The sequence below is a fragment of the Diospyros lotus genome, chromosome 2 (assembly GCF_014633365.1).
Source record: "Diospyros lotus cultivar Yz01 chromosome 2, ASM1463336v1, whole genome shotgun sequence".
In the NCBI taxonomy this organism is placed as follows: domain Eukaryota; kingdom Viridiplantae; phylum Streptophyta; class Magnoliopsida; order Ericales; family Ebenaceae; genus Diospyros; species Diospyros lotus.
In genome coordinates, this window is record NC_068339.1 from 31,084,975 (window position 1) to 31,106,671 (window position 21,697).

A 21,697-nucleotide genomic window follows, 5' to 3' on the forward strand; every position below is an offset into this window, starting at 1 on the left:
TAACCTCAGGTCCAAGGATTAGTTAAACCCATCTTGTATGAGAATGCCATCAACATATAACCAAAATAGATTCTCATAGTGAATCATGTCCAGTGACATGTTCTATAACATTGGTCACCTATATACTTGTCTAGGCATCTCCATACCTATGGGTGTGAGACCCTCATTGCTATCACATAGCAAAAATATAGCACATACAAGTCTTACCGCAATTTTCAATGTCCATTCTTAACATTGCTATAACTTGGGACATTTAATGATGTTTTGAAACTGTGATGCATCATCTCACATCTTTATAGATTAATCACAGTATACATGATATGGATTTCTATCTAGTTTCATCCGGTCATTATAATAATAACAAGAAACTAATAGAACGACTTCTTTGTGAGATTGAATAACTCCTTATTCAATAATAAATATGATTGCAATTTTCAGTGTACAACATGCCCAATCCAATTGGGTCTAGAGCACTTACACTAACACTATGACTAGGAACATTTAAGATCAAGGCTTATAAGGAATATGTTTCATGATCGCCATCTCTATGCGTGACCATATTCCATGAGCCTATTTGATATATGGACTTTGTCAAGTATAGATCGCAATAAATAATGATGACAACCATCAACAACAAATAAAACATAATGCCTTGTAATGAAAATTGATTGAAGATAAAGAATGCCAATGTAAAGTATGATCAATTACATAAAATATAATTGGCTTGTAGGACATAACTCTAACACTATCACTATCACATGGGCCTGTGTAAGGGGGCTACCTTGTGCTTGTTTAACGGGGCTATCACGCCGGCCACTACTGCAGCCAGCCGTCCTACCTACTGCATGACCACCTCCAACGGTGGCCACCACCGTTGCCATCAGCTGGCCTCCCGTCCATAGCATGCACGTATAGCAGCATCGCGGTTGCCCAGCCTTCTTTTGTAGCCAACAACCATCTCCGACGCCCTTAGCTGCTTCGCTGTGACCACTGTTGACTGAATCCCTCGTCATTATAGCTCCGCTCGCTACTGTCTCCAGCACTGCCCGACCTTCATTGCCAAGCAACCATGGTAGCTGCTCGGCATTGCTACTATCATCGATCTCCCCAGTCGGCCACCGATCGACCATCTCCTCTCTCTCTCTTGCATTTGCTCTCTCCTCATCTCTGCTTCTCTCAGCCCAAGCTCTCTCTTGAGCCCTCTTTTCTCTCTTTGTTTTGATTTCAAAGAAAAGGGTCATTGTTGAAGACTTGACCCCCAATCCACTACATATATATATATATATTACACAAATTATACATTAATTCCTCATTAATTTTCTTAATTCCACCTAGAAAATTTTTTATTTGCACTTGGACCCTCCAAGGCCTTAAATTAATTATCATCAACCCATTAAACAACTTGATTTCTTTAAAATTAATAACCGACATTCACTCGGAAAGACCGATTTTATCCCTATGCCTGCACATGACCTTTATTCCACCCGAAAACACTTTAGGGTTGTCTCACACGCATTGGCCTTGCCTCGAGACGCTCGCCAATCTCATGCCATCTTTCCTAGACATCCAAGTCCTGGGGCATTCTTTGTTGTCAATTCGATAATTTTATTAAGTAATTTCTCCAAACCACTTTCTGGGCTCTCTGAACCCCTCAAGATCCTTCAAAAAGAATTGAAAATCTTATATTTTCCAACACCATGTAATACTGAGTATTACATCCCCCCGTGTTTTGATCTTGCAACCTGCCCTTAAACCTCCATCTTCTTAATAAAATTATGCAAGGAAACCCTAGACATCATATAACGTTTTATAATCTTCAAGGGGGATTATTGCTTCTCGGAAGTAATAGGATAAATCCCAAATGATAAATAATGCTTAGAGACATCCCTTGACCCCCCAGAGCTATGTCTGAATAGGCCCCCTAGAGGCCAAGAACCTGCTTTAGCAGCTCACCATAAGGCCAACCTTTTCTTGGAAGACTCCCTAGGTTGTTTAGTCCTCCAGGGGGGGATTCCTCTTAAACCCATTCGAGTGCTTACGACATGCATGCTCATCTCCAATGTTTGGTAAAATACTATGGCTAGTCCATTCCTTATTGGAAAAGGTATATCTATTTTATACTCATTGATGGCATCATTTATTTATTGCAATATTTTCCTCTTTGTATTGTCTTACGCATCGGAGGGCATACATGGGTGACGAGTCCCTGCGTGTCTTCTAAATTGTTCTTGTGAGTGCAGTTATGCCCCGAACACACAAAAGACTACTCTTAGATGGATTAATTTAGAATCCAAAATACCCCCAAGGGTATACTGGAAACTCTAGCCAGATAATTCGAGACTAACACTACTCGATGTACATTTCCACAAGCAGACACCTGCCAGCTGTTTGCTTCTCTTTGTCTTGACTCCAGCATGCCCGCATTACAAATTCTAATTGTTGTATTTTTGGCTACAACACTTGTATTTTTGAGGGACCCTTCGGTCTAATCGAAGAAGTTTTAGGAGTTATTTTTGAAGTAAGGAGTTCCTACTACCGGGAGGATTTCATCCTCTATAATGGCCTTTAAGTGTTGAAAAGTATTGTTGTGTCGTGGGAATCTGGGAGTAAGAAAATGAGAATTTTAAAAATAAAAATGAAAATTAGGATCACGGCAGTATGAGGCAAGCTGGTGGTAGGGTGCTCAAAAGCTTGCGACAGCTACTGCAAGCCTCGCCGCAAAATGATGGGCAAGGGACCTTACGACAAGCCCGCAAGCCCTTGTCGCAAGTGCCTTACTGCAAGCCCCCTACCATGAGCGCCTTGCGGCAAACCCGAAGGCCTCACGACACATTATGCATGGTTGCCTTTGTGGCACCCTAGGCCTTGTAGCAGGGCGCCTCTTCCAGGCGAGACTAAGAGCCTTATTTATCAAGCGCCATGTGTCGCACCAAGCATCCTTTAGAATCGTGCCCTATAAATACCCAGCTACAAGACATTGATGGGACTTTTGATTTTGATAAAATTTAGACACATTAACTATATTTTTACTATTTTCGTGAATGGTTATCTAAATCCGATACTAACTTAGGCATCAGAGGGTTGTCGCGGGCGAGGATTCCCGCGAGCTTTCTAACTCATTTCTGAGTATCAACAGGGTTAGATCCTTCAGGCAAGATCCTTGCAGTTAGATCATTGTGGAGAAGATACATCCTTGCGGCAAGATCCATGTGGTGATGATACATCCTTGCGGACAAATCCTTGTGGCGAGAGTCTCAAGATAAAGGAGCTTGAGGTAAGATCCTTGCGGTGAGATCCTTGTGGCGACGATACATCATCGCGGCAGGATAGATCCTTGTGGAAAAATCCTTGCTACGAGAGTCTTAAGGTAAAGGAGGTTGAGGCAAGATCCTTGTGGCGAAATCCTTACAACGAGACAGATTCTTGTGGAAAAATCCTTACAGCGAGAGTCTTTAGGAAAATGAGCTTGAGGCAAGATCCTTATGGCAAAATCCTTATGGTGAGACAGATCCTTATGGCAAAATCCTTGCAAACAAATCCTTGGGGCAAATACCCTTACGACGAGCATCCTTGTGGTAAACATCCTTGCAGCAACTTCTCTCATGACACCTTACTTCACCTGACAGAGAGCTCGAGTGGACCCCACATCATAAAATTTAAATTTTGTATTTTTGGCAACAACAATTTGGTGTCGTCTATGGGAAATGAAACTAAAAGCCAAATGTTTACGCAAGATGTCGAGAGGGTTGAGATCAACTGGTTTGGCAAACCCGCTTAACCCTACCCAAAGGAGTGGTCGTACCAGGACAGGAGACCCTAGCCAGGTACACCTTATGGTACCTAGACTTTTGGAAGATCACTTAGATGATGAGGTGCGCTTGGGAAACATTCCAATGCTCTAAGGAAATCAGACTACGAGATTAGGGGCTATGGAGCACTCCGAACAAGGGGAGGTACACGCCGTTGGATTGGGGAGATAAGTAGTAAGGCAAGGGAGGCAGGTCCTGCCCCTAATACCAACAAATTAGGAATAACACTCCCTAGGACAATCCTCAATTCCTCGAAGGAACCTAGCGGCAACTTCAATACCTCCAAGACCCTTGGGGTAGCTCCACTCACGGTCCCACTATTAGATTATGAACAACCATAGAAGAATTTTGAGGAGTTGAAGCACCAGAATGATAAGCTCAGTACAAACAATGAAGAGAGTATGAAAAAACTATAAGGGATTACTGCTCTTTTGCATGGATTGATGCCATTCATCCACATTCCCCACATGGGATAAACAGGTGTAGGGGGAGAACACTGGAGATCTCAAGACAACTCTCCGAGGGCCCCACGGCGAGGGATAAGGATGGGGACTCCCAGGCCTAATGACCAAGTCCCAAAAAGGGAAAACCTGAGGGAGAATTATGATAAGAGGCCAGGGAAATCCCCTATGTATGAAGAGATGGCAAAAAACACCCACTCAAAAGCTCTTTGCATCCCGTCTCCTTGCAAGAACGAATAAGAGAAAGAAATGCTCAAGGTATCTGACATCAAACGCCTCATAGAGGAAGTATTAGAGCAAAAACAAGTTGTGATGACGCCAAGGGAAGCGCCAAAGAGGGGTTCCCTGTGTTCAAAGAACTCTAAAGGCAACCGGTTCAACCAGGGTTCAAGATGTCGTAGCTCTCAGTGTACTTACAGAAAGAGGACCTCGAAAAGCACCTACAACACTTTGTGGCAATGGCTATGTTACATGGGTGGAATAAGGTCACCAGGTGCAGGGCTTTCCCACTCTCCCTGGCGAGACAAGCTCAATAGTGGTTCACTGAATTACCAGTAAGACATATCCAGTCATTTGAACAGTTAAAGAAAGAAATCCTAGAGGCTTTTTTTGCTTACATCCCGAAGAAGAAGAGTGTTATGTTCTTGATGAGCTTATAGTAGAGGCCCAGTGAATCCCTGAAGCAATATATCGAGTGGTTTAGAGCTGCAACGCAGGAAGTAAGGGACCTCCCTGTCAGGTTGGCGGCATTAGCCTTACTTAATGGAACTACGTACGCCTTGCTCAGAATGTAACACCCCTCTCCTAGAACTGCCCGAGAAGAGGTGTTATAGGAAAAATAGATAAAATAAAATAAAACTCTAATAAACTGAATCTAAAATCATCAATAACTCAACTAATCAAAACTGGAAGCGTCTCAAACAACTGAAATTGAACTTTGAGTCAATATAAACTGAATACTATAAACTATGTCTAAGGGATAATCCCTCAACAGAAATATAAAATAATCCTAAATTAACAAGACACTATAAAACTAACAAACTCCCAGACATCTTCGATCTTGAGCGGCTCCACGCACACACACTACTTATTAGTGCAAGTGCTCTAGACCTAATCTGATTGGGCATGTTGTACACTGACAATTGTAATCATGTTTATTATTGAATAAGGAGTTATTCAATCTCATAAAGAAGTCATTCTATTAGTTTCTTGTTATTATTATAATGACCGGATGAAACTAGATAGAAGTCCATATAATATATATTGTGATTAATCTATAAAGATGTGAGATGATGCATCATAGTTTCAAGACATCATTAAATGTCCCAAGTCGTAGCAATGTCAGAGAATTGATATTGACAATTATGGTAAGACTTGTATGTGTTATGTTTTTGCTATGTGATTTCAATGGGGGTCTCGCACCCATAGGTATGGAGATGCCTAGACAAGTACATAGGTGACCAATATTGGAGAACGTGTCACTGGACATCACTCGCCATGAGAATCTATTTTGGTTATATGTTGATGGAATTCTCATACGAGATGGGTGTAACTAATCCTTGAACCTGAGGTTATCACGGTCATCTCATAAGAAGACCGGTATGCTTTGACATCGTTTCGATGGGCCTAGATAAAGGCTGCACATGGGCGATTGTTGGGCATATCGTGAGGCTTATGGAGATGGGTGTATAACCAAGATGGGACTCTTCTATCCCTTGATAGAGGATGATGTATCTAAGGCGCCTTCAGTGAATATTCACTTTAAATCCATGGCCATGGTGAAAGAGATCAATAAGGAGTTATTGATTCACTTTCTATTAAGTGAAAATATCCGAATGACCGAAGAAAAACTGATGTGATCATAATCAAGCAATGTTAGACCGGGAAGTGCTATGGCACACACCAAGAGGGGGGGTGAATTGGTTATTTTAAAATTCTTGATATAACTTGAAATCCTTTTGATGGAAAAAACAGTTTAATGCAAGTGAAGATAATGAAATGATAGCAATGATAAACAAATCAGATAACACAAGCAATAGAAGAACACAAATGATTTATAGTGGTTCGGCTTAACCCAAGCCTAATCCACTACCTTAGCTCCTCACTAAGGATTTTCAAAACAATCCACTATCAACCCCCTACTCAACCCAAGTAGGTCCTCTAGTCCTCGACTAGGAAATTTACAAACCTCCCAATTAAATGGGCCCTCTAGCTACACAAGCTAGGAAATACAAGAAATGTATAATTAGAGAGAATCTAAGAGAAGAATCTCTTAGTTATAATGTCTCTCAAGATTAAACAAGGCTTAAATGAATGTATACAGATTTAGATCAAAGCCTTGAAAAGAGAAAAATACAACAATGAAAGCATAAATTTATAAACTAGAGTAAAAATGATTTGACCTCTTTAGATCAACTCGTTCCCACCCATTAGCCTCTTCTTGATCATCCATGAGTTGTATATATAGGCATCCATAAAGATTGAAGAGGAAACTAGCCGTTTGTGACCGTTGGAGTTTGAAAAACTAGCCGTTGGAAGTTTTGTGTAAAAGATATAATCGACAGAAGAAAATGCATAGTTGACTATATTTTCAAGTAAAACTAAGCATAGTCGACAGACAAGAAGGCATACTCGACTATCTTATAACACAAATTTTCCATAGTCAACAGACACATAGACATAGTCGACAGAAGAAAATCCATAGTCGACTATCCTTACATGATAGTCGACAGATCAAACCAGCATAGTCGACTATTTTTAGACATAGTCGACGGCACTAAACCACATAGTCGACTATCCACAGACATAGTCAACAGAACATAAACACATAGTCGACTATTCTTTTTCTAAAAACTGAAACGATAAATGATAACATGAAAAAGAATATTTTAAATCATAAAATTCTTTAACATTGAAATCTCATAACTTTATTTCATCATCAAAATACAATTGTTTTTCATCATCAAAATTATATCAAATGTAAAACATCAATCTCCCCTTTTTTTATGATGACAAAACATTTTATGAAATACCCAAAAGTCTCCCCCTTTTTCTCATAAATCAAAAAGGATATATTTGAAAGAATTTTAACACAAGATTAGGAGGGGATTCGACAAAACATCAATGGGGTAAGAGTACATTTGAGAAAAGATAAATTTTTACAAACTCCCCCTTAATAACAAATCAAAAAGATTTATTCTCCCCCTTGATCAAAGCATAAAATTTGAGAATCAATTTAACACTATAACTCCCCCTTAATTTTAGAAACTAATAGATTGAAATTTTGGATATACATTCTTAAGTAAAATCATAAAGGCAATACATGATTCAAAATCATTATAAATATCATAATCATGGAGAGTTTAAGGATAGAAAATATACCACCAAGATTGAGTTTAACAATCTCTCTTACTCTTGGTTAGTAAAATGAGAATCTAATGGAGTTGATTTTCTCCTTCATCCCCCTTTTCTCTTCATGCTTGATACATCCATACAAATTTTACTTTAAGTTTCATTTGGATGTCAAGCAACCTGCAAAAAGAGATCATCCACAAGCCTTTGGTGCCCAAACCACCTTGGGTTCACGAATGTTAGCATAGAGTTCCTTCTTAGGAACCCAAATTTGTTTAAACTTATGTGGATTGTTTCTTTCAAAGCCTTTGTTTCTAAAATGATACCAATAGCTAGGATGTGAAGTAAAAGATTTTTGATTCCTTTTTATGAAGATTATTTGCTTCTTATCCTTATGCACATTCCTCTTAAAATGGGAATTTTTAGGTATCAAAACATGCTTGGATCCTTGGGGTTTAATATTGGAAACAGTAGACACCTTAGTTCCCTTAGGAATCCATTTCAAATTAGGACCACTAGATGATTTCCTTTTAAAAGGACAACAAAATGCAATGTGGCCTTTCTTGCAACAATAAAAACATTTAATATCATGAGAGGTGTGTGCAGGTGAGCTTTTGACATTAGCTCTTTGACTAATACAATTTTGAACACCTATTTCATCATCATAAGAATTTGAAATCTCTTCTTTTAAAATGGATCTCTCATTTAATGCACTGTTTAAGGATTTTAATTCAACTTCTTCCAAAACTTTGTCCTTTGAAAATTCTTTATTGGAAGCAAGCAAATATTCATTCTTTGATCTCAAAACTTCCAATTCATTTGACAAAACTTCCAATTCTTTTCCTAATCACTTCACATCACATCATCCTATGCGGTACGTCTTGTCTGCAGTGCATTTAATGTGCACATTTCCCATAACTGCTTAATCATTATGTCCGCGAGCGCCAAAGACCTCGCGTACCACCATTGGATCTGGGGCAGCCCATCAGTTTCTTCATCCAACGGCGGAATGCTTCAAACTATAAAAAAGGAAAGGAAATTGCCCACATCTTTACCGTGTCATTTTGAAAATACCTTTCGCTTCCACAACCTTGTTCTTCTTTCCAACTCCAAAACTTCGTTGCTAACGGCTCCGAAGCTTTTTGTCCCTCGTCGTTGCTTTCTTGTCGGTTCTTCGATTCGACTCCTTTTAGTAAATGCTCATGATCAGTAAGTTTCACATAACCTCTCCTAGTCCATTTCATCTCTGCTCTCACCCTTTCTGTCGATTCAGTCTCCGCGCCTCACCTATTGGCGACGGATGTGTGTTTTTTAAGGCTAGCTTTCATTTACTTTAGGAGGTTTTATAGGCCTAGAAACTCAGCCCCCTTTTCCTTCGAGCCATTCCCTGTTGCGAAGTGCACGACCTGATAGGTAGAAAGCGTCCTTAGGAACTTCGGTTTGCGAGGGTCGATTTGTTCTCAGTGACCTGATACTCTTTTTTATCTTTTCATCATAGATGTCTACATCAGGTCAGAAGCACCACAATCACAGGGTAGAGGACGATGGCACATCTAGCTCCTCGGAGCACTGAGAAAGGGTGTTGTTGTGATCTATTCAAGAAGTGGCTTCGTCTGACTCCGAGGTCACTGAGAGAATTCCTCAACGCACCGCCCCTGCAGTCGCCCTGTGTAATACCCTAAAACTTGTAATCTATTTCTATTTAATAAATTAAACGATTTCCCGATTTTCTTTAGGTTCTCAAAGACTTGGGAATTTGTGAGATTCAAGGATCTTTAGGGGACTTAAGGGCAATGGACTTCAAAGTTCATTTAAACCTAACTTTGGATTCCAAAACGATATCAAAAGTGGCTGTGGATTTCAAACCCGAATTAAATTCAATTAATGGACACATGTCATCATATGGATGGAGACACATGGGTAGAAATGATTACATGGACACGTGGCGTAATTTGGATGGAAAATTAAAAGTAATAATTAAACACCAATCTCGAGGGACACGTGGCACCGTAGGATGGAAGCAATGATGAAGGCTCACATCTTGAGGGACACATGTCGTAGTAGGAAGAAAGTAATAATGAAAGCTCATATCTCGAGGACACGTGGCGCCGTAGGATGAAAGCAATCATTACGGCTCAAATCTCCATAACATGTGGCGAAAATTCATTCGTTAAAGGGTTAAAAATGTCATGATAAGGCTCATATCTCAAGAGCCACTTGTCACCATGGGAAGAAAGCAATAATTAGGGTGTAAATCTCAAGTGCCAAGTGTCACCATCTTAGAAAGCCAAGTGTCACAATCCTATGGATTTAAGGGCACTATATAAGAATGCCTTGGGTTGGGTTTTTGGCCACCAAATTAAGGGGGGTAAGTTGCTTATAAAGGAGGGGAAACTCTGCTGTAAAGAAGGGAAGGAAACCCTGCCCGAGTAGGAGCCAAAAGCAAGCCGTTGGAAGGCACGAGCCCCTTGAAATCCGTGCAAAACAGTAACCAAAACTGCAAGGTAAGCTCATCTTCTTTCTGTAACCACGTAGAGGGTTGAAAGAGGAGTCCGTAGGTTCAAACGGCACTCGAATCGGAGTTAAAATGAGAGAGTTATGCCCGTTTTAATTTTCAGGGTCGGAAGTCCGTCTGGCGCGTGAGCCGCACGCGCCCAACAGAGCTGCGCGTCCAGGCGCGTGGCCGACTTTGTGGGAGCGCGTGTGGGCGCGTTTTAGGTCTTCTTGGCTTGAAATTTTTCATGAAAACTCCTAATTTTAGTGGCTACTTATATATCTAAACTTATTTTAGGTTTGGATACAAAAAGGTCTCGGTTTTTATAGAACAGTCCACTTGGAGCGACGTTTGGCCGTGAATTTGTGCAACCAAGAAGTGGGAAGCTTCGGTGAGTGGTTTCTAAACTGTATTTCTTACATGTTGTGCATATTATTGAGCATGATGGCGGTGATTACATGTGCATATCATGTTATTTCGTTTGATACGCATGTTTCTTTCCATTTGTTCATGCATCACTACGTGTGGCTTGTGACTAGTTGTGAATATCATGGGTGAAGGGAGTCTTCACTTGGCCGTGTTGTTAGGCTGTGTTACATGATAAGGTTGGCAGGGGTGATTGCAACACCCTGGCGTCACATCCACCTGGAGCATGCATCTCTGCATTTTGCATTTGCACGCATGAAGTTATTTTAACCCTCACTTAGATTTAACGATCTAACCCGGGTGTTCATACCCCTGGAATATTCAAATGTTCCAGATCTGTCAGGCTCGGGCTCAAAGGGAGAAGGCCTAGAGGCGGCGCGAGTGTAGTTATCTTGTTTAGGCGTCTCTTATGATGTTGTAGTATGTTACAAGATTTGTACTCTTAACTTTGACAATATTTTGTCTCGTGGAGAATGAAGTCTACTTTCCCTGCTATCTTGATAAATTGTGTGTGTGAATGTTTATTTTATGGAAGTCCCAACATTTCAGGTTACGATCCTTACTGTAGTATATGGGATTTCCTTAACGCCCGTGTAAATATTATAGTACCTTATATACTATCTTGGGGTTGGGGCGTTACAGTTGGTATCAGAGCCCTATAATTTTGATTTGGGTTTAATGAGACTAACTTTGGAGATGTTGCCCTATATCAGGAATGGATCCACGTCAGCAGGGCAGCTTGTTTATATGTACGAACGATAGTAGTAATGAATAAGGATATGTAAGTGTATTTGTTGTTAGATGAAATCTCGTGGCCTACCAATAAACGTGACGAAGAAGTTTAAGCGATTATTGGGGATCTAGATTTTGAAATATTTGGGGAATGAGGAATATGTTCAAGTACAAATCCGAGATTTTAAGAATTAGGAATAATGGCTTTTGGAAAATCAGGCGGCCATTTTTGGGGATTTTCAAGGGATTGCAGGATCTAATTGAGGATGAAGGTATTGGATTTCCTTTAGGTATGACTCATTAAATCTTAAGATTAGTAGAATTGAAAGACACTAGAACGACCAGAATGGTTAGTGCCTAGGGAAACTTTTGGGATTAGGGACACCATATGAAACTGGGCAAAGGTTAGGTAGGCGCAACTTAAGTACTGATGATAGCATTTGGGAATTTTCCGGATACATGGTGGTATGCTTAGTTTACTCATTTGTTGTAGATAGATCGTTAGAAGCCACACGTTAACAATGCTAGTCTTATGATTTCTTGTGTGGATGTTTTCAGATGGTGAACACCCGTCGGACCCGGAACTGTAGGCAAGGAAATGAAGTTCGGGAGGAAAGGACAGAGGCACCCCAGGGTAGCCAACCGCATGAGAGGAATCAAGAATATGGAGATCGGATGACCCGAGTCGAGCGGATTCTTGAGAACATGGTTGTCGTCATGCAAGGGACACGACCTACACAGCCAACGGGGCATATCAATCCCCGAAGTCCAGATATCAGCGACCGATTTCAGCGACTGAATCCACCCATTTTTCAAGGGAAAGCAGGAGCCGATCCTTGCGAAAGCGAGTATTGGGTGGAACAAATCGAGAAAATCTTTGACTTCATTGGCTGTGATGAGGAGGATAAGGTTAGTTGTGCCACTTTCCAACTTCGAGACGAGGCAGATCAATGGTGGAAGACGATGCAGAGGGCCTTACGAAGTCCTGAAGGGCAAGGTGAGCCAAATGTTTCGTGGGCGCGATTTAAGGAACTTTTCAATGCTAAGTACTTTCCTCTGTGCAAGAAGATGGAGAAAAGCCGAGAGTTCATGAACCTGCGACAGACCGAGGGCATGTCAGTTGCCCAGTATGAAGATAGGTTCACACGTCTCATTAAGTATATGCCTATCTATAATTTGGACGAGGAGGCCAAGGCTCAAAAATTCCTGGGAGGATTGAAAATGGAAATTCAACAAGCCTTGAGTTCTGTCGGGCCACGCACGTATGCAGAAGTAGTCTTTCAAGCCCAGACTGTGGAGAGTAATCATGAGAGGATGAACTCCTTGAGAAATGAATCCCAAAACCCAACAGACAGGAAGTTTGATAGAGGGTCTAACTTAGGACCTCGAGGGAAAAATTTCAAGAAAAAAGAGAATTGCCCTAAATGTCAGAAGTCACATTCAGGGAAGCCATGCAAGATAGAGACCCCAAAGTGCTATAATTGCGGAGCTAATGACCACATGATCCGTGAATGTACGAAGGGACGGGTGTGCTACAATTGTCAACGACCCGGCCATGTTTCCAAGGATTGTCCGCAAGGGAAGGGACCAGGTCAGCAGGGAGCAAATAAAGGGAGCCAAGGATTTCGCCAAGGTCGCGTATTCAACCTGTCAAAGGAAGATGTGACCTTAAATCCAGCAGTAATTCAAGGTACGATGATCTTTCTTAATACCTCGGTACAAGTACTGGTAGATCCTGGATCCACGCATTCATTCATATCTCATGCATTGACACGATGCTTAGAATTGGAGTTGGAAGAACTTAGTTACCCCATGGTGATAGCCACTCCTTTAAATAAAGAGATGGAAACCCGTTTGGGTTATAAGGATGGGAAGATTTCATTTGGAAATGGTGAGTGGGCAATTGAGCTTATATCCCTGGACATACAAGATTTTGATCTAATCTTAGGGATGGATTTCCTATCTAAATATAATGCCAAAGTGGATTGTCGTAGAAAGGTAGTAAGCTTACAAGACGAGTGTGGAACTTGGGTGAAATTTCGAGGTCAGGATAGTATTGGGGAAATCAAGCGAATAACTGTGCTTAAGGCCATTAGAATGATGGAAAATGGTGCTTATGGGTATCTAGCTTGTGTCGAAGGGGTTGAGAATAAGAAATGGGAATTAGGTGACATACCTGTGGTAAAGGAATTTCCTCAAGTTTTTCCAGAGGACCTACCAGGATTACCCCCTCATCGGGAAATTGAATTTGCTATAAAAGTTGTACCTGGGGTAAACCCGATATCTATACCACCTTATAGGATGGCCCCAGCAGAGCTAAAAGAGCTAAGAAGTCAGCTCCAAGACCTTTTAGACAAGGGTTTTATTCAGCCAAGTGTGTCACCTTGGGGAGCCCCAGTATTATTTGTAAAGAAGAAAGATGGGAGCTTAAGGATGTGTATAGATTACCGCCAATTAAACAAAGTTACCATCAAAAATAAGTATCCGTTGCCAAGGATTGATGAACTCTTTGATCAGCTACAAGGGGCGAGGGTGTTCTCTAAAATTGATTTGAGGTCGGGATATTATCAACTGAGAATTAGGGCAGAGGACATTCCAAAAACTGCTTTCAGATCACGGTATGGACACTACGAGTATTTGGTAATGCCATTTGGGCTAACCAATGCACCTGCTACTTTTATGGATCTAATGAATAGGGTGTTTAAATCTTACCTGGATCAGTTTGTGATTGTATTTATTGATGATATCTTGATTTACTCAAAGAGTGAGGAAGAACATGAGCAACATTTAAGGATTGTTTTGGAGACTCTTCAGAAACATAAGCTTTATGCTAAATTTTCGAAATGCGAATTTTGGATGAGAAAGGTAGCTTTCTTGGGTCATGTCATATCGGAGGATGGAATAGCAGTGGACCCCACTAAAGTCGAGTCAATAAAAAGCTGGGGGTCACCTAAGACGGTGACTGAAATAAAAAGCTTTTTAGGGCTAGCGGGTTACTATAGGAAATTTGTGGAAGGATTTTCCCGTATAGCTATGCCCCTCACACGACTCACCCAAAAGGGAGTTAAATTCGAATGGAGTGAAGCTTGTGAGCAAAGTTTCAATGAGTTGAAAAGGAGGTTGATTTCTGCACCCATCTTGTCAATGCCCAATGGGTCAGGAGGATTCATGATATATACTGATGCATCAAAAAACGGATTGGGATGTGTCCTTATGCAATATGGGAAAGTGATAGCTTACGGATCTAGACAGTTAAAGCCACATGAACGAAATTATCCCACGCATGATTTAGAATTAGCTGCGGTGGTGTTTGCCTTGAAGCTCTGGCGGCACTATTTGTATGGTGAGAAATTTGAGGTCTTCACGGATCATAAAAGCTTGAAGTATCTGTTCTCTCAGAAAGACTTGAATATGAGGCAGCGGCGATGGATGGAATTTTTGAAGGATTACGACTGTACAATCCAGTACCATCCTGGGAAGGCAAACTTAGTGGCTGATGCACTAAGTAGGAAAGGGCCTATGTTGATGGCCAGTTTGATGTCTCAGGAATGGGAACTGGTGGAGGCTTTTAGCCAGTTGACAGTGAATGTGATGCCTAAAGAAATGTCTGTTTACGTCGCTAGCCTAACAATTCACTCTCATCTTCTAGAACAGATTCGGCAAGCTACTTCTGAGGATTCGAGGATAAAGTCTTGGGTGGATGACCAAGGGCGAGTTAAGAATCCTGATTTTGATTTCTCGAATGGAGTGCTTCGATTCCAAAATCGAGTCTACGTGCCCAGAGATAAGGATTTGAGGCAAGCAATTCTGGAAGAAGCACATCGGGCTAAATATACTATTCATCCCGGAGCTACCAAGATGTATAAAGACTTGAGGGATTTGTACTGGTGGCCAGGGATGAAGAAAAGTGTTGCTCGATACGTAGCTCAATGTGATACCTGTAAACGAATAAAAGCTGAGCATCAGAAACCTGCTGGAAAACTTCAACCGCTAGAAATCCCCGAATGGAAATGGGAGCATGTGACCATGGATTTCGTAATAGGATTGCCAAAAACACCCACTGGAAATGATGCCATATGGGTAATAGTAGACAGGCTAACTAAATCTGCGCACTTCTTACCCATGAAGGTTGGGCATTCAGTAAGCAAATTGGCTCAACTCTACATTAAGGAGATAATTCGATTGCATGGGACGCCGGTCAGCATAGTCTCCGATAGAGACCCGAGATTTACTTCTCGATTTTGGGAAAGTTTGCAGCAAAGTTTGGGAACACAGTTACGTTTGAGCACTGCTTATCATCCCCAAACTGACGGACAGTCGGAAAGAACAATTCAAACATTGGAAGACATGCTACGGGCTTGTGTAATTGACTTTTCAAGGAGTTGGGAAGAGCACTTACCATTGGTTGAATTTGCATATAATAATAGCTATCACAGTAGCATCGGGATGGCGCCTTATGAAGCCCTCTATGGGAGGAAGTGCAGGACACCGCTTTGCTGGACGGAAGTGGGTGAGAGACAACTTTTGGGTCCCGAATTGGTACAAAGGACCAGTGAAAAGATCAAAATGATTCAAGAACGAATGAAGATTGCCCAAAGTAGACAAAAATCCTATGCGGATAACCGAAGGAGAGATTTGGAGTTCAAGATGGGGGATAATGTATACTTAAAGGTTTCGCCTTTCCGTATGATCTCCAGAGGAAAGAAGCAAGGAAAATTGAGCCCGCGGTACATCGGGCCATATGAAGTTTTAGAACGGGTTGGACCAGTCGCATATAGATTGGCCTTACCCCCAGCACTATCTAACATTCACAACGTTTTTCATGTATCTCAATTGAGGAAATTCGAGCCAGATCCATCTCAACAGACATCTGCAGAAGTAGTCGAGCTGCAAGACAATTTGTCATTTATAGAGGAACCTGTGGAAATTCTTGATCGAAAGAAGCAAGTGCTGAGGAATAAAGCAATACCGCTAGTAAAAGTGTTATGGAGACATCACAACCTTGAAGACATCACATGGGAAAGAGAACAAGAGATGCGCCAGAAATACCCTTATCTTTTTGATGTATTAGAGAATATGGAATAAATTTCGAGGACGAAATTTTCTTTTAAGGAGGGGTGAATGTAATACCCTAAAACTTGTAATCTATTTCTATTTAATAAATTAAACGATTTCCCGATTTTCTTTAGGTTCTCAAAGACTTGGGAATTTGTGAGATTCAAGGATCTTTAGGGGACTTAAGGGCAATGGACTTCAAAGTTCATTTAAACCTAACTTTGGATTCCAAAACGATATCAAAAGTGGCTGTGGATTTCAAACCCGAATTAAATTCAATTAATGGACACATGTCATCATATGGATGGAGACACATGGGTAGAAATGATTACATGGACACGTGGCGTAATTTGGATGGAAAATTAAAAGTAATAATTAAACACCAATCTCGAGGGACACGTGGCACCGTAGGATGGAAGCAATGATGAAGGCTCACATCTTGAGGGACACATGTCGTAGTAGGAAGAAAGTAATAATGAAAGCTCATATCTCGAGGACACGTGGCGCCGTAGGATGAAAGCAATCATTACGGCTCAAATCTCCATAACATGTGGCGAAAATTCATTCGTTAAAGGGTTAAAAATGTCATGATAAGGCTCATATCTCAAGAGCCACTTGTCACCATGGGAAGAAAGCAATAATTAGGGTGTAAATCTCAAGTGCCAAGTGTCACCATCTTAGAAAGCCAAGTGTCACAATCCTATGGATTTAAGGGCACTATATAAGAATGCCTTGGGTTGGGTTTTTGGCCACCAAATTAAGGGGGTAAGTTGCTTATAAAGGAGGGGAAACTCTGCTGTAAAGAAGGGAAGGAAACCCTGCCCGAGTAGGAGCCAAAAGCAAGCCGTTGGAAGGCACGAGCCCCTTGAAATCCGTGCAAAACAGTAACCAAAACTGCAAGGTAAGCTCATCTTCTTTCTGTAACCACGTAGAGGGTTGAAAGAGGAGTCCGTAGGTTCAAACGGCACTCGAATCGGAGTTAAAATGAGAGAGTTATGCCCGTTTTAATTTTCAGGGTCGGAAGTCCGTCTGGCGCGTGAGCTGCACGCGCCCAACAGAGCTGCGCGTTTAGGCGCGTGGCCGACTTTGTGGGAGCGCGTGTGGGCGCGTTTTAGGTCTTCTTGGCTTGAAATTTTTCATGAAAACTCCTAATTTTAGTGGCTACTTATATATCTAAACTTATTTTAGGTTTGGATACAAAAAGGTCTCGGTTTTTATAGAACAGTCCACTTGGAGCGACGTTTGGCCGTGAATTTGTGCAACCAAGAAGTGGGAAGCTTCGGTGAGTGGTTTCTAAACTGTATTTCTTACATGTTGTGCATATTATTGAGCATGATGGCGGTGATTACATGTGCATATCATGTTATTTCGTTTGATACGCATGTTTCTTTCCATTTGTTCATGCATCACTACGTGTGGCTTGTGACTAGTTGTGAATATCATGGGTGAAGGGAGTCTTCACTTGGCCGTGTTGTTAGGCTGTGTTACATGATAAGGTTGGCAGGGGTGATTGCAACACCCTGGCGTCACATCCACCTGGAGCATGCATCTCTGCATTTTGCATTTGCACGCATGAAGTTATTTTAACCCTCACTTAGATTTAACGATCTAACCCGGGTGTTCATACCCCTGGAATATTCAAATGTTCCAGATCTGTCAGGCTCGGGCTCAAAGGGAGAAGGCCTAGAGGCGGCGCGAGTGTAGTTATCTTGTTTAGGCGTCTCTTATGATGTTGTAGTATGTTACAAGATTTGTACTCTTAACTTTGACAATATTTTGTCTCGTGGAGAATGAAGTCTACTTTCCCTGCTATCTTGATAAATTGTGTGTGTGAATGTTTATTTTATGGAAGTCCCAACATTTCAGGTTACGATCCTTACTGTAGTATATGGGATTTCCTTAACGCCCGTGTAAATATTATAGTACCTTATATACTATCTTGGGGTTGGGGCGTTACACCCTGCAAGCTTCCAAGAAGAGCGCAACCCGCGAAGTCTTCAAGCATTATCCTTTGAAGATGACGATTAGCGAAATGAAGTCGTGTGCCTCGGATTATAGACTTCTCTATGGCACACGCCTCATGGTGCCTTCCCCTGGTGACCATGCGGCTTTTCCTCCCGCAGGATTTGTGGCCATTAGTCCTCAACATCTAGAGTTCGGTTTTAGGTTTCCACTCCATCCTTATCTCATTGCCATTTTAAAAGATCTAAAACTTGCCCCTTTCCAACTAACTCCCAATTCTTACACCCAAATAACCTTTTTAGCTTTACTTTTCAGAAAAAATGAACTCCCTTTTCCAACTCCCAAAGTCCTTAGGTGCCTTTATTCTTTCAATGGTACCAAAGACGGGCTGTATTATATGGTAGCTCATTCTTCTGACTGTAAGAAGCTCCTGCCTCATGGGAAGGCCAAGGGCAAATCCAACGTAGGGGACTACAAGTTCCAGTGGTTTTATATTTCTTGCTCCTCCCTTAACGACCTCAATAATTTTAGCTTTGTCCTTATACCAAGTGAGTAATCTCTAAGCTTGCCCTTGTAACCATAATTTATTTGTTCACTCCTTATTCACGGATCTCCCCCTTTTTTTTTTTTTTTTTTGGTAAACGTCGTTGGTGGGAAACCCGAGCTGACCATCTCCGAGGCACAGGGACTTCGAAAGGCTTCCGAGGTGAAGACAGATGAGGATGACTATGAGTTCACTGACTTCCTAATCTGAGACTACCAGCTTGCTCCTTCTCTCGACCAACATTATCGAAAGCAATGAAGCTCCAGCTCGAACGACCCGGCTCTTCTGCGATCCCAATCATACCTAAGGTCATTCGTGCGCCTTTTTCTCCTGATAAAGTCCAAGGGGTGGGAGCTCGCACTGAGGCTACCGGCTCAAGTCGTAACCTCGTCACTTTTCCTGGTTCTGACCTTGCGCCAACTGCTACAACTTCATCAGACCCGGTTTTGGCAAGTACTTCCTCGCAGCGGGGGGTGGCCATAGCTACTACGAGTCATGGGAAATCAGTAGTTTACGAAAAGGCTCCTGGGACTAAAAGGAAAACCACTCTGACCTCGCAGGCCGCTCAGCCTACTCAGATTGACAAAAGGAGGAAAACAAACACCTCTGTAGAACCGAGCGCATTTGAGGTCGTTGCTGGTGGGACGTACTTTGCGCCCCTCCTCGATAGCTTAGATGAGGTTCTTGGTAATTATGCCAAGAGCCTTGACTGGAGAGAAGTATCGGGGGAGACGCTTGATGACTATGTCACTCGTCACGGTCTTCTGGTAAGGTCCTTTACCCACTCTCATACTTATTGCTTTATTTCTTTTAAATGTACTGACCTTTCAAATCTTGTAGGCTTCTCTTGGTGTCTTCAAGAAGAAAGAAGAGAGAACTCGAGCCGTCAAGGAAAAAGAGAAGCTCGAGGCTGTCGTCGAAGTGCTGAGGCAAGACAAGAAAAAACTAGAGGAGAGTCTAGCCTTTGTGACTAACGAGTCCAGATAATACCCGAGCTCGAGTACGTCATGCTTCTAGCTTATCACTTGGCAACTTTCCTTCTTGCAAATAGTCAACGATGGGCCTCATCCATGAATCCAGCCTTAGTTCGAGTGCTAACGTCTTATTTTGCCTATTTGTGCTTGGTATGGCTAGGGATCCACGGGGATGACCCCCAATGCGTCTGCATCTCCTACTAATGCTAAGTGAGCAAGGGCATCGACGTGAGAGTTTTGGCTCCATGGGACTTGATTCAATTGGCACTCCTCGAAGAGGCAGAATAACTCCTTGACTTTCTGAAGATATGCTGCCATCTTTGGGCACTTTGTCTGATACTTCCCTTGTATCTGACAGACCATGAGCTGGGTAGCCAGTAGCGCTTCGTACTCGACTTCATTGTTAGTCACTCTGAATCCGAACCTTAACCCATAAGGAATCTTGTAGCTTATTAAGAGCACGCTAACTCCAAATTCATGTTTGCTAGAGGAACCATCTACGAATAACTCCCAGACTGGAAGTACTGAGGAGGCGGGCTCTTCCACCGGTCCTGTGAATTTTGCGACGAAGTCCGCCAGCACTTGCCCCTTAGTGGCCGACCTTGGCTTGTACTTTATGTTGAATTGGGCGAGCTCAATAGCCCACTTGAATAGACGGCCGGATGAGTCAGGCTTCTGCAAGATTTGCTTCAATGGATTTTTTGGTCAGTATGCCAATCTAATAATCTTGGAAATAGGGGCGTAGCTTTCTGGATGCGACCACCAAGGAAAATGAGAGCTTCTCCATGCACCTTGTTTCAGCGTTAAATAGTCTGTGGCTCACATAGTATACTGGGTACTACACCTGGTCTTCTTCTCACACTAGTGTGGCACTGATAGCATATTTAGACATTGTCAGGTAGACAATCAATTCTTCCACTTCCTTTGGCTTTGACATAAGGGGAGCCCATTCGATATATTCCTTCAGCTGTTGGAAAGCGTTTTCACATTCCTGCATCCACATAAAGCTTTTTGCTTGCTTCAAGACATTGAAGAATGGGATGGACTTATCAAACAATTTGGAGATGAATCTGCTAAGAACAGTGATCTGGCGATTAAGGCTTTACACTTCTTTCGCTTTGGTAGGTGATCGCATATAAAGCAGAGCTTAGATTTTCTCAGGGTTGGCCTCGATCCCCCTTTCATTCACCATGAACCCCAAAAACTTTCCGAAAGCCACGTCAAATGAACACACTACAAAAATAATGACTTTTAGCGGCGATTTTTTTTTTCATTTAGAGGTGGTTTCTAAGTAATTTAGCGTCGATTTTCAAAATTGCTGCTAAACTAGCCGTCGCAGAGTATTTAGCGACGATTTTCGCAACCGTTGGAATAATCGCCGCTAAGTAACATTTTTTGCGGCGGTTTAAGAACCGCCGCAAAATATGTGATTTAGCGATGATTTTTAAAATATTTAGCGACAGTTTCAAAACAGCCTCAAAATTAAAAAATTAATTTTTTAATTTTAGCTAGGTCGACCGCACAACTGGCCGCCTGAGGGCCCTAGCCCTCCTTACGCACCCAAGCACATGCGCGTGTGCTGCCTCGCGTGTGGGACTAACTCCTTTGCGCCACGTGGCGTTGCTGGAAATTAATTCCAGCCCTTCCCTTCCCCAAGTTTCAATCCCCAGACCTCCCCTATGCACACGCATATGCGAATTGCCTGATTTGCAAAGCCACCTTGTATTATATGCGCACATATAATTTATATACTAATACAATCATTATTCTATAGAATTATATTTTATATATTTTAATATAAATTAAAAAACATTAATTAATTGATAATTTTTTAAAATAATAAAGGAATAAATTAAAAATAAATTAATTGATTTAAATTAAACAAATTA

The 21,697-nt window shown here is 41.7% G+C and overlaps 1 protein-coding gene and 2 long non-coding RNA genes across 3 annotated transcripts; all 3 read left to right on the plus strand.

Annotated features, from left to right (window-relative positions):
• Positions 1–9,986: 9,986 nt before the first annotated feature.
• Positions 9,987–11,220, plus strand: LOC127795420 (uncharacterized). The gene is made up of 3 exons (XR_008021793.1): positions 9,987–10,125; positions 10,413–10,506; positions 10,876–11,220. It is a non-coding gene; the product is annotated as an uncharacterized LOC127795420 (long non-coding RNA).
• A 512-nt stretch (positions 11,221–11,732) lies between these two features.
• On the plus strand, positions 11,733–13,683 carry LOC127794770 (uncharacterized). The gene is made up of 3 exons (XM_052326017.1): positions 11,733–11,738; positions 11,832–13,544; positions 13,672–13,683. The coding sequence occupies exons 1-3, from the start codon at positions 11,733–11,735 to the stop codon at positions 13,681–13,683; spliced, it is 1,731 nt and encodes a 576-aa protein (XP_052181977.1).
• A 2,756-nt stretch (positions 13,684–16,439) lies between these two features.
• On the plus strand, positions 16,440–18,241 carry LOC127795421 (uncharacterized). Its single transcript, XR_008021794.1, has 3 exons — positions 16,440–17,229; positions 17,517–17,610; positions 17,980–18,241. It is a non-coding gene; the product is annotated as an uncharacterized LOC127795421 (long non-coding RNA).
• The last annotated feature ends 3,456 nt before the right edge of the window (positions 18,242–21,697 follow it).